Genomic DNA, 12,580 nt, shown 5'->3' on the forward strand with positions numbered 1-12,580 from the left:
CCAAACATGCCAACTCCTGGTTCTCCAAAGAACTCCTTGATCAACGGGCACAGAAGAGGGTTGCTCTCTCCACATGGAAAGCAAACCCGTCTGAAGCCACTAAACAAAAATTCAAAGCCATTTCCAAACTATATAAGACAAACATCACTCGAGCAAAGGCTGCCTCCTTTAACACCAGGATTGCTGACGCTAAGTCAGGCTCCAAGGAACTTTTCACCATCTTCAGGGAACTCGAAAAACCATCTGCCCCCCCCTCCTCTATCATCAAAGATGACAAATGGTGTAACAACATTCAATCTGCCATGCTTGAGAAGCTCAACACTCTCCAAAGTAAAATTCGTGGCCACCAAAAAGCCCTCTCCGAGATTATAGTGAACATGCATGCTAAACCACCCACCAAGACCACGTCCGCCCCGCTGTTCGAATTTAAAAATATCACAGAGCAAGAGGTCATCACCCTGCTCAACTCCATTAAACCCTCCAACTGTAAAGGGGATGCATGCCCCGCCAGCCTCATCAAGGATTCCGCACCCAGCCTAGCCCCCTTCCTCACAGCCTTTATCAACTCATCCTTCCAATCAGGCCATGTTCCACCAGGACTTAAGGAAGCTTGGGTTCGCCCGCTTCTCAAGAAACCTTCTCTTGACCCAACCATCCCGGGGAACTACAGGCCCATTACGACTGTACCGTTCCTTCTCAAAATCTTGGACAAAGCAGCTTACCTGCAAGTCCAGAAGTTCCTAGAGGACAACCGCCTCCTCGGTCTACGACAATCTGGCTTCCGCCCTCGCCATGGCACTGAAACGGCCCTCCTAGACCTGAAAAACCAAATGGACGATCTCAGAGACGCAGGCAAACCGGCCCTTCTACTGCTCCTTGACCTCTCTGCTGCGTTCGATCTGGTTGACCACAATACCCTGTGTCACCACCTAGCCACACAAGCCAATTTCTCCCCTAAAGCCTGCCAATGGATCACCTCCTTTCTCAAAGAAAGGGCCATGAAAGTCTTTTCTGAAGTTGCTGCTGCCACCCCCAGCCTCCTCACCTGCGGTGTCCCCCAGGGCTCCTGTATCGCTCCTACTCTCTACAACCTCTTCACGAGGCCACTGTTCAGCATCTTGGACTCCCTGGGTATCTCATACACCAATTATGCGGACGATACGCAGGTACTCATCCCACTCACAGGCGACTACCTAGCGGACTCTAACACCCTCTCCTCTATCTACTCTACCATCCAATCCTGGATGGCGGAGAATTGGCTTTGCCTCAATGGTGAAAAAACCGAACTCCTCCTTATTGGCTCACCTTTCACCATCGGCAATCTCGGAGAACAGTACACCTCTTTCACCATTGATAATATTCCAATTAAAGTCTCTAACCATGTTAAGACACTCGGAGTATACCTTGACTCCGACCTGTCGATGGACAGACAGGTCAATGCCATCGCCGCCTCCTCAGCCTACTACACCAAAGTCATCAACGCAACCAGGCCTTTCCTGGCCCGTCAAAGCAGCCTCACGATTGCCAGGGCCATCATCGGATCGACTACTGTAACGCCCTTCTCGTCGGGACTTCCAACAAAAACATCGCCAAACTTCAGCTAGCCCAAAACAATGCCCTAAGGGCAGCCACCGGCACCGCAAGGAGAGACCACATCTCCGAAATCAGAAGGCAAGTGCACTGGCTCCCTGTTAAAGAAAGAATTGTCTTTAAAACTCTTGCCATCACCCACAAATGCATTCACGAGCTTGCCCCCCCCCTACCTGACGAACAGAATCACCAGGCACTCCGCCACAAGACCGCTTAGATCTTTCTACGCCAACACCATTGTCAGGCCTACCTCGCGGAAAGTGCGTGCTGGTGGCTCCAGTTTCCCCACCCTAGCAGCCACGCACTGGAATGCCCTGCCACCTCACCTCAGACTCATCGAGTCACACCTAGCCTTTCGCAAGGCTATCAAAACCAGACTCTTTGTATGACTTCAACCTGTTTCTGCCTATATGCCTGCTAACCTGTAACTAAGAGCCTCCTGCACCCGAATGTAATCTTAAATCTGTGTATCCTCTGTAACAGCGCCTCGATGCCTCATGGGCTGCAAGTGCGCTTAACAAATGCAAATAAATAAAAATAAATAAATGGTGTTATCTTCAAGTCTCGGTGTAGCTTGGCCAAAGTCGATTTTCCTCTCGACCATGTGGCAGGAGACAGGTTTCTGACATGATACCGTGTTTTAACACTATTAAATGAATAAAACCTGGTGCTTCTAGTGTTTTTCCATTACACCTCAACAGGAGCTCGCCTCACTTTTCACGTTCATTGTATCTTCTTGAGTAGATAACCAGTTTCTTGGCTGCCCCAAACCTTGACACCGGGCCAGACTTCCCGAATCTTCCCTCACTGTCGGCGGTTTTCCTCTACTGCGCCACACTTTCAGCCCTTCTGTTCATGGGGTCCTAGTTTGCTTAAAACATGCCGTGGAACATCCATATTCTATGCATATATAGATATATATCTCCACCTGCAGTCTATTCACTACGTATAGCCAACCTTCATGATTACTTAGTCTACTTGTGTTTCAGCATCTGTGTAATTATTCTGCACATGAAATGTTGCTCAGTTCTTCATTTCGCCATCATTTATTTATTTCCATTTATAAAGCGCACACCTGCCCTAGGGCATTGTGGCGCTGTTACAGTATATTCACTTAGGTGCAGGTTACATACTACATACATAGTCATACGTGCAGTAAATGAAGTTACAATACAACATATAGAATACAGTGGTATGCAATAGTGGCAGGGGGGGGAAGTCTATGGTCTTTAGGTTCTTTCGGAAGACCATGAGGGAAGTTTCTTTGCTAGCACTTCAAAACTGGAGCCTCCTCCTTTGGCTCTGTTAAAGACTGGAATCCTGAGTTGGTGTGAGTATAGGTCATGTTTGGGTCTGAGAGTGGGTGCTTGGTGTATTCTTTCATAAAGATAGGTGGGTGCTGACTGTGATATGCATTTGTGTGATTGTGAGTTCCTTGAACAGAATTCGCTCTTTGATAGGGAGCCAGTGGGCGTCTTGTCTTGCCTGAGAGATATGCTCACTTGGGGATGCTGAGGGCGGTTCTAAGAGCATTATTTTGTGTTATTTGAATTCTGTTCGTGTTTTTGGAGGATGTACTTAGGAGGAGGACATTACAATAGTCCAACTTTGCGCCTATTGTAGCTCTTGCAATATTGATGCATTTTTTGGAGGAGAGGTGAGGTTTGACAGCATTGATTATTTTTGTTGTGAGTGCTGCAGATGATGAGATGTAGCTAACTTGTCTATCCATGGAAAGTGTAGAATCCAGGAAGACTCCTAATTTATTTTTACCGCGGTTGAGGCTGAGATTGCAGTGCTTTCGATTTGGAAGTTGAGATATTTGCTGTCTAGTCTTTAGTGTCTCCTTGGGGCCTACCGGTAAGATTTCCGTTTGGTCCCCGTTGAGACATTGGCCATTTGCCGCCATCCAGGCCTGGATGATTGCATAAGTGTGCTGTAAGGTTTTAAGGTCTTCTTCATAATCACCGGATAGTGGTAGAAGTATTTGTATCATCGGCTTAATTGGTGAAGGTTATGCCGAATTCCTCTAGGTCCTTGATTAGAGGAAATGTTGAAGAGGTTGTAGAGGGTGGGGGAGGTGCACAAGCCTTGCAGCACCCCACAACTGATCGGGGAAGGAGCGGCAGAAGCCATGGCTTGGCCCTCCAGAAAGGAAGTTATCCAGATGGTGGCTTCTTGGGAGAAGTTGGCAGAGTCTGTGAGGTGCTTTCCTAGGATCTTGTGGTCGACCAAGTCGAACGCTGTCGACAAGTCGAGAAGCAAGAGAAGTGCAGACTTGCCTTTGTCCATGTTTTCTAGTAGCTGATTTTGTAGGTCAAGCAGTATTGACTATGTGCCATGCCTGGGACGAAGGCCTGATTGTCTTTTTCCCAGGATCTTATGCGTTTCAAGGTAAGACTGGATCTGTAGGTATGCAGCCTTATCTAGAATTTTCAGCAAAAAAGGCACTGTGGTGATTGAACTATAGTTGTTTGGGGAGTCTGGGTCTAGTGTCGGCTTTTTCAGAAGAGGCCGGACCCATGCTTCCTTGAAGGAGGCGGGTACACTCCCGGATGTGAATGAGGCATTAATGAAGGCTGTGATGACGGGAGCTAGTGTTGGCGCGCAATCTTTGATTATGCTTGCTGGGCAGATGTCACCCTTGCACAACGATGGTTTCAGGTGTTTCATGATTAGCCGATCTCAGGTACAGTTACTTCCCTGAAAGTAAATGGTGTTGGTTGTTTTTTAGGTTTGGAAGGGTTGGTTGGTCTGGTAATGGGTCATTGAGTAGTGGAGGAGTGGTTTTGGGCAGGTTATTGAAATGGGCTTTGATTTATTTCCTGTAGCAGGTTGATTTTGTCGAGCAATGCATGCTGAATGTCGTTACACCATTTCTCATCTTTTACGGTTTGTTGTGTGGAAGATGGAGGGATTTTGCTTTGTCATTTCTGATCTTGTGTGCTGCGGCTGGCTTTCGCGTAAGCAATGGATTGTATTGTATTGTTTGGCTGTTGTGAGATGGGAATCGGATTCTAGAAGGTCTATTCACCTTCATTGGCATCTCTTCTGGGGGTTTCATTTCTGCTTCATGTAACGTCACCAGTCTTCTCTGGAACCTCCTTTAAGAGACTCATTTCTCCGCGGGTGCATCATGTAGGGCTTTCTGAATGGATACCTTGTTTCGAGGATTCTTCGCGGTATTGAGACCATTATTGGGGTTGTGCATGTCGCAATTTCCGGCTTCCAACATGTAGGCAAAATAGGGGCGGGACTTCCGGTAGAGGCACTTGGCTCCTCCTCTACATCTGCATGCATAGTGGAAAGGTTTAATTGTAAACCAAATCACATTTATTTTAAAAAAACGGGCCTCTCTATTTGTTTTTTTGTTTCTGTCTGAACTTGAGCTTTCTACTCATGGAAGCTCTTGATCCACAAGTAGTCTCCGGATTACCATTGCATCGTACTTCCTTATAATTTGAGTCCCTAGTAGCATCGACAAGCTTGGGGAAAGTAACTCTCAGTCCGTGGAACGTTGTTACCTTTCAGTCTGTGAATTCATGCTTAGTGCTCCTAAATGTGGGGGTAGCCACTTTCTAGCCTGATGTTTTGGGCTGGGTTGCCCCAAACCCCACTAAATTTCTCCTGCAGGTGGTTTGTGTTGTCTTCTGAAAAATTGCATGAAATTAATCTTTGCTATTTATTTTGCTTTTAGGTGGATTCAGTGAAGACGAATTAACCAAAATTTGGAAAGGACTCTTCTACTGTATGTGGATGCAGGATAAACCTCTTCTGCAAGTAAGTACAATACAATTGTTATCATTGCAGTCAATGAATGCTGTGTATTCATGGCAAATCTATGCTGCGTGCGAGCATGTATGTAAAGGTTTCCTGTGTTTCAGTAATGGAATCTGTCATATTTCAACATGCCCGGTCCATTTGGAAGATACAACTCCAGTCCTGGTTTTAATTTAGCTTTCTGGACTTGTTGTGGATTTAGCAATTATAAACCCTGTTCTAAAACTCCCAAATGCGTGGTTAAAACCATGACTTGAACTGCCATGTCCTGACTGGAATGGGGCATGTTGACATGTATGATCTTTTGCTGTAGACCTGTCTGTTCAGCTGGTCCGTGCATGCAGGCTAGACTCTGGTATCTTCGGGCATGAAGGACTAGTGCATGCTATCTAGCTACATTTGGGGGCTTGTCCGTGGTCCAACCTGGCATGTTTGTGTTCATTTTCTCTGCTGCTGGTTCAGCTGGCACAGACTTGATGTTCCTGCTGCTTGGGGACAAAAACTAGAACTCTAATAATGATGCTTGCAGCTTGTCCTTTACCTGTATTTAGATTGTTTCTGTCTGACCCCTGTAGGAGGAACTGGCCAACACCCTCTCCCAGCTCATTCATGCCTTTCTTAACACAGAAGCACGTGAGTAGTGGTCAATCACACGGCACCGCCTTTACCACTGTCCTAATCTTATTCTTTAGAGATTGTTTTTCTGTGCTAATTGGTTCCTATCTATGCATTTATTTTCCTGCTGATTTTCTGTTACTCTGCATATATTTGCCCAGTCTTGGTGCTTTTTTGTGTCTTATTGTGCTACAACTCAAATGTTGTTGAATTTTTGCCTCAGTCAGCAGGGCTGAGTTGAGAAAAGCCAGCAACCACTCTAAAGGGAGAGATTGATTTATCCCTCTGCGGGTATGGGCCAAAACAGGAAGTAGAATAGTTAAGAAGTCATTATGATTGTATATATATTTATATATAGCACAAACCTACCTGGGAGCAAGAGAGAACTGTACAGTTCACTGAGCAAAACCATACCTGGGAGCAACAGAAATATTCAGGTCACTGAGCAAACCCCTACCTGGGAGCAACAGGGAACTGTACAGGTCACGGAGCACAAACCTACCTGGGAGCAAAAAACTGTACAGGTCACTGAGCAAACCCCTACCTGGGAGCAACAGAGAAATATTCAGGTCACTGAGCAAACACCTGCCTGGGAGCAGTAGAAATATTCAGGTCACTGAGAAAAAAACCTAGCTGGGAGCAGCAGAGAACTGTACAGGTCACTGAGCAAAACCCTACCTGGGAGCAGCAGAGAACTGTACAGGTCACTGAGCAAAACCCTACCTGGGAGCAACAGAGAAATATTCAGGTCACTGAGAAAAAAACCTACCTGGGAGCAACAGGGGACTGTACAGGTCACGGAGCACAAACCTACATGGGAGCAAAAGAGAACTGTAGAGGTCACGGAGCACAAACCTACCTGGGAGCAAAAGAGAACTGTACAGGTCACTGAGCAAACCCCTACCTGGGAGCAACAGAGAACTGTACAGTCACTGAGCAAAACCCCTACCTGGGAGCAGCAGAGAACTGTGCAGGTCACTGAGCAAACCCCTACTTGGGAGCAGCAGAGAACTGTACAGGTCACTGAGCAAACCCCTACCTGGAAGCAAAAGAGAACTGTGCAGGTCACTGAGCAAACCCCTACCTGGGAGCAACAGAGAACTGTACAAGTCACTGAGCAAACCCCTGTACAGGCCACTGAGGAAACCCCTACCTGGAAGCAAAAGAGAACTGTGCAGGTCACTGAGCAAACCCCTACCTGGGAGCAACAGAGAACTGTACAGGTCACTGAGCAAAACCCTACCTGGGAGCAACAGAGTAATATTCTGGTCACTGAGCAAACCCCTACCTGGGAGCAACAGAGAAATATTCAGGTCACTGAGCAAAAACCTAGCTGGGAGCAACCGAGAACTGTACAGGTCACGCAGCACAAACCTGCCTGGGAGCAACAGAGAAATATTCAGGTCACTGAGAAAAACATTGGGAGCGAGAATTTAAAGTAATCAAGAAAACATTGTTGGTTATTCTCACACAATATACGGATGGGGTGTGCACAAGCTAGCTGTAACCCAGGTTACACCCATTTGTTGTTGGCAGCCAGATCCTGTCCTTTACTAAACTGAAGAAGGCTTGAACAGTCCAATTGCTGCGCATATGGAGTTCGAGGACCAGAGAATAGCATGAAAAGTAATATTTACTAGTTTTCTCCCTGCATTTACGTTTAGTCTGGTGATAGTCTACTGCGAGATGGCTACTTGATGTTTTTAGTTTGGCCGACAGGTAGGCCAGCGCACCAGCAGTGGTTTCTTCTAGGTTTGAGACTTTTTAACCATTGCTCAGATCCGAGCCAGAATTGGGCACGAGTGTAGTTTGCGCAAGGTGGGAGTGATGTAGTTGCATTTCCTAGAGCCAGTGATGTGGTGGTCCGGGCATGTTGGGCTGCTTTGAAGAGTGGGCGAAGTGAGCAGCCAGGATCCCTATGGGGAGGGAGTTGCCCCAGTGAAAATCTGAGATCACGAAGGCCTGCACCACCAATCGGAAGTCCATGGCAGGAAGGAGGGCTTGCTCCTGCAGGGTGAAGCAATCTGCTACTAAACAGCTTTGAGCATTTTTTCACAATATGTTGGGAGGTCAGATTTACAATGAAGCCTAGAGAAGTTGCTGAGAGGGCTAGGAGGGTTGAACCAGTCCAAGTGCCTTTCATCTAGCCATGAAGGGGTTATGAATGTGGTCTTGGGGGTGGGGAGGGGGGGTGGCAGGGGTTTAAACAAGTAGGCACTTATCATCCCTGTTTGAATGATTTCCAGGCATGAACAAAGGCAAGCGATATCTTGTTAGCCCTTGTTGTTTGAAGGGATGAGCAAATGGCACTATCTTGTTGCCCGTTGTCTTTTAAAAAAAAAAATATATATATATTTTTAAACATGACCAGGGAACCTGAAATACCCCATCTCTACAGCGTTTGCCTGTGAAAGAAGTGGAGGCTGCCACAACATGCATGAATGGAGGGTTGTGTGTGTGCGCATTTCTGTGGCTAACGCAAGCCGTTCACTAGAACTACTACTTGGATTGCTGAATAGACGTGGCCATCTCTGGGGACTCATTGCTGAAGCTGTGCGTCTCTTTAAGGGTGAAGCTCTGCTTCTCTTCCATCCTGATGAATCCTGCATCAGGCTTTGTCCACAGGCGAAAATCCATCCTAACAGATTCTCAGAGGCCTCCCTGTTCTGGTGAACATGAAAAGACACTCCTGTCGCCATTAGGATAGTGTGATTGAGCAGCCAAGCTTAGTCTTGGGAAATGAGGGTTGCAAAGGGTTTAGTTGCGCACACCTCCTGGGTAAGGTTTGTCTCCTCTTTGTTTCTTGGCATGGATTTGCATTTTACTTGGTTTCCTGAGGTGCGCTGGGCACCCGTGGGCTCAAGCAAGCCTGCCTCTCCCTCCCTCCAGCCACTGCCCGACTGATCTGGGCCGGATTGGGCCGTGCATAAATCACAAGACCAGAAATTCTCCTCGACACAGGCCCTCCCAGGGCAGCCTTGCCTGAGCAAGGCTGCCCAGAGGCTGGGGGCAAAGGGCGTCCCTCATAGGGTAGCTCCTACACGTTTGCCCTAGGCTGCCAAGCTTCTAAGCGGTCTGTAGCAACCTTCAGGTTACAGACGACATTTGCTTCTTTAAAGATATGATATGATCGTTTATTTATATAGCGCCTATACACAGTGTGTTTCAAAGCGCTTCAAGGCAAGGGAGAGAACAAGGGAAAATACAATTGCATTCTTACAGGCCATGAACAGAAAGGATGTGAAATTAACTATCGCACTTGGCCTGACAACATTTCAGATGGTGCAAGAGCTAAGACCTAGATAAGGGAGGGGGCGAGTGGGAAGGAAATGGGAACAGACAGGCGACTACCATACTAGGCCAGATGACATTTCTGGTAGAGCTGGAGAAAAACAAGCGGTGAGGGAGAGGGGTGCATAAAGGGAGGGGAGGAACAAAACAAGCGACTATCGTACTAGGCCTGACGACATTTCAGATAGTGCTGAGGTGGGGGGCAAGACCTAGAATTAGGCAAGACCTTTTTTAGGCGCTTTAAGGGACCAGGGGGGAGCAGGGGCACTGGGAAGGCTCTCTCATGCAGATATGATCAGGACATGGGCATGTACTGAAGAAGGCAGTTATTGGTTAAATATAGGGCACAATTAATTATTGTCTGGATACATGTGTAATGTCAAGAGCCTATGCATTGTAAAATCTTAGTACGGTAGATAAAACTCCTCCTCTCTTGCCGGAAATAATGCAGCTTGTGCTAAAAATGGACTACAGGCTTCCGCTGTGGTTCGTCACTAGAGCCAAGCACTGGCAGTGCACACGTGACTCACCAGCTGTCTGCTGTCCGTCAAGAGTTCATGCATGCTAAAAATGGGATTTGTATGTTCAGTACGACAAAATGCAGAAATAGGACATATTATGAGTATTAAGGGTGGGGGGGAACCTACAGGGCTCAGATAACATTAGTAGAATAGAATATGGATAGAATGAATGAAAATTGTTTATAAATGTTTAGGTTTTCCTAGGCCTCAAGGTTTGTGAAAGTGTGCAGAGCTGCAGTGTTTGTGTAAGATAGCACAATGTAGAACATCATGTTTTGACAGAAACCACTGACAATGAAGAAAGGGAGGCTTTGGAGCATTCCTTGTATGGAAGAAGGATGGATTGGAATGAAGTCATAGCCCATATCCAGTGATGCTACTACAGCAAGACCGAACTATATAAACTCCTTCCTGGGACCACTGTGGCAGGAGAAGCGAACGGATGAGGGACCGGAGAAGTTCGGGCAGCAGAGTCCTTTGCTACCGTTCTCATTTTTGTAAGATTAAACTTGTTATCCTTACAAGATTTCCCTAGAGGGGTGTATTTATTCTGGTGTGAGTGTAATTAGGGACCTCTGGCATGGAGGGGTTTGGGGGGGGGGTGGGGGGGTGGGCGGGCTCACAAACGGATATGATCAACAAGTGAAGAGTATTTCAGGAAAGGTTGGTAAGGTTAAAAGAACCTGAAGAAGTGCCACCAGAAATGAGGGTACCAGTGCAGAAAATAGGGGATTGGAAGTCCGAGTTTTTGGTTAGATTCAACCCTGGGGCAATAAGAAATGTTTGTGTCGAAAAAGATGGGGAGAGGGAATGGACGGTCCGGGGACAGGAAGTATAACAATTGAGGGAAAAGGAATGGGAAGGTCAAGGTGGCAGAAATAATGGCAGGGCAAGAAAGAGATCGAGCAAAGGATGCCACGAGAAACCAGTCACTGCCACAAGAGGCAGTGAGGAGGGACAGACCGAGGAATAGACCAGATTTAATGGTAGTATACGATCAGAAGAGTACTAAAAAAAGGGGTAGAAAACAAAATAGACAGGCAGATGCCTCTTATAAATAAAGGAGTAGGGATAATGCAGTATGTACCATGGCCTCAAATTGACAAAAATAGTTGATTAAAGCTCTCCCCAGCTTACAGCTGGAGCCAGTAAATGGATTAATGAATTTGAAAAACAAACAGGGGTAGCCTTGGCACTGGGAGACCTTAAGAGTTTACTGGTAGCCATAGTTGGGGACTGTTAGGGAGAATTCTAATTTATGTGCTAATTCCCTTCAACCTTGGAGACCCCCAGCTCTTTTGCTGGGCTTTAGAACGTTTCATTTTTATCCTGGTGTGAGACACACCCTTTTCTCACTCCTGTATTTCTGATCTGATTTGGACTGTTTCTTTTGGTTTTGGAGTCTGACAAACTCCATAGGCATCATCTTTTGTGTTGTGACACACAGCACCTTCAGTGCAGTGTCACAGAAAAGTCCTTTGGATTTCTCTTAAGGTTTAAATACCCCCTCTTGGGTAAACTACTGTTCCCAAGAGTAGTAAAGTGAAATTGACTTTACTTACCTGTTTTTCCTATGTAGGTCCAGTACACCTCATCTTATGTGGACATACTGGGGGATTACTTAATAGCTTCTTTTCCTACCTACTCATGTAACCTTTGTTACCCTCTCTACATTTAATGGCTGCTGGCACTGGTTTAATTTTCCTACTATTGTGCGTTTTTTACCGCAGGCTGAGTCCTCAGCTGCAGTATTTCACCCATCGGCACCCATTTTGTCGAAATGGCCCAGTCGTCTTTTTTTTTCCATTTCTTGCTTGTGAGGTCTTTCTTGGGTTTTACTCTGCGCGCATAACCAGGTTGAACCCTTTTGTTTGTTTTGCTTGTGGCAGGCTTCTGTGCTGAAACCCACCTCCTGGCTCCAGTGTGTCTGGCAGGGCAGGAAGCGAGGGAGGTTCCCGAAACTCCCTGTCCTTAGTCTCCTTGGTTACCTGAATGCACCGAGTCGTGATTGGCTGGCTGGCTGGCTGGCTGTCCTCGGAGGTCAGAAGAGTCTGCAGGGAGCCAGGACAGCTGAAGTCAATTGAAAAAATGTCTAGGGGGCTGAGGCACTTCAGATAGCACAAATGTCTTGCACAATGTTATTTAGAGAGTTTGTAGAAGGAAGAAGCTGTTGGGCCACAAGCTGTAAGGCTTGTGAAAAGCAAAGATGCAAGCAACTCTGCAAAAGACAGCTACTGCAAGTCTCCTGTAAGAACAAGCAAGCTACAGCCAAAAGGAGGCAAGTATCCCTTTAGTGAAGACATACCTCAGGTTGGAAGATGATCATCCAGCTGGCTTCTATTCAGGTTGCAGTCCTGCAGTTCCTGGGCCTCAGTCGTGGAGACAATAGGGAGGACTTCTGGAGGAATCCTGCACTGCAGTTTGAAGGTCGGCAGCAGCAATGGGCTCTTTCCAAATCAGCGGCACTTCAGGGTTTCGGCTACCAGCAAATAGCACCACAGCGGTTTTTGCACACCTTGCTTCTTTGAGGGAGTCCTTCGGATCTTCCTGGAGCTCAGACCGGAAGTGCCTCAGCTCTCTAGACATTGCTTCAATTGACTTCGGCTGTCCTGGCTCCCTGCAGACTCTTCTGACCCATTGACTTTGGTTAACTGTCCCTCGTAAGGTGGTGCATACGTTTAACTTTTATTGCTGGGAAAGGTCTAACCTAGACTTCATTGGAAAGATTGCAAAGTATTCACAAGTTCTGAGAACCTTTTACTCTTTTTCCTTCTCTAACCTTT

General features: G+C 46.7%; 1 protein-coding gene across 1 annotated transcript in view; it reads left to right on the forward strand.

Moving 5' to 3' along the window:
• LOC138525621 (ribosomal RNA processing protein 1 homolog B-like) overlaps positions 1-12,580 on the forward strand; it is a 310,024-nt gene that overhangs the window by 34,121 nt on the left and 263,323 nt on the right. Inside the window, exons 2-3 of the mRNA XM_069635673.1 lie at positions 5,288-5,370; positions 5,946-6,003. Of these exons, the coding sequence (XP_069491774.1) occupies positions 5,288-5,370; positions 5,946-6,003 (141 nt within the window). The remainder of the gene's footprint in view (positions 1-5,287; positions 5,371-5,945; positions 6,004-12,580) is intronic.

The sequence above is a fragment of the Ambystoma mexicanum genome, chromosome 7p, assembly GCF_040938575.1.
Source record: "Ambystoma mexicanum isolate Mex_15411 chromosome 7p, UKY_AmexF1_1, whole genome shotgun sequence".
In the NCBI taxonomy this organism is placed as follows: domain Eukaryota; kingdom Metazoa; phylum Chordata; class Amphibia; order Caudata; family Ambystomatidae; genus Ambystoma; species Ambystoma mexicanum.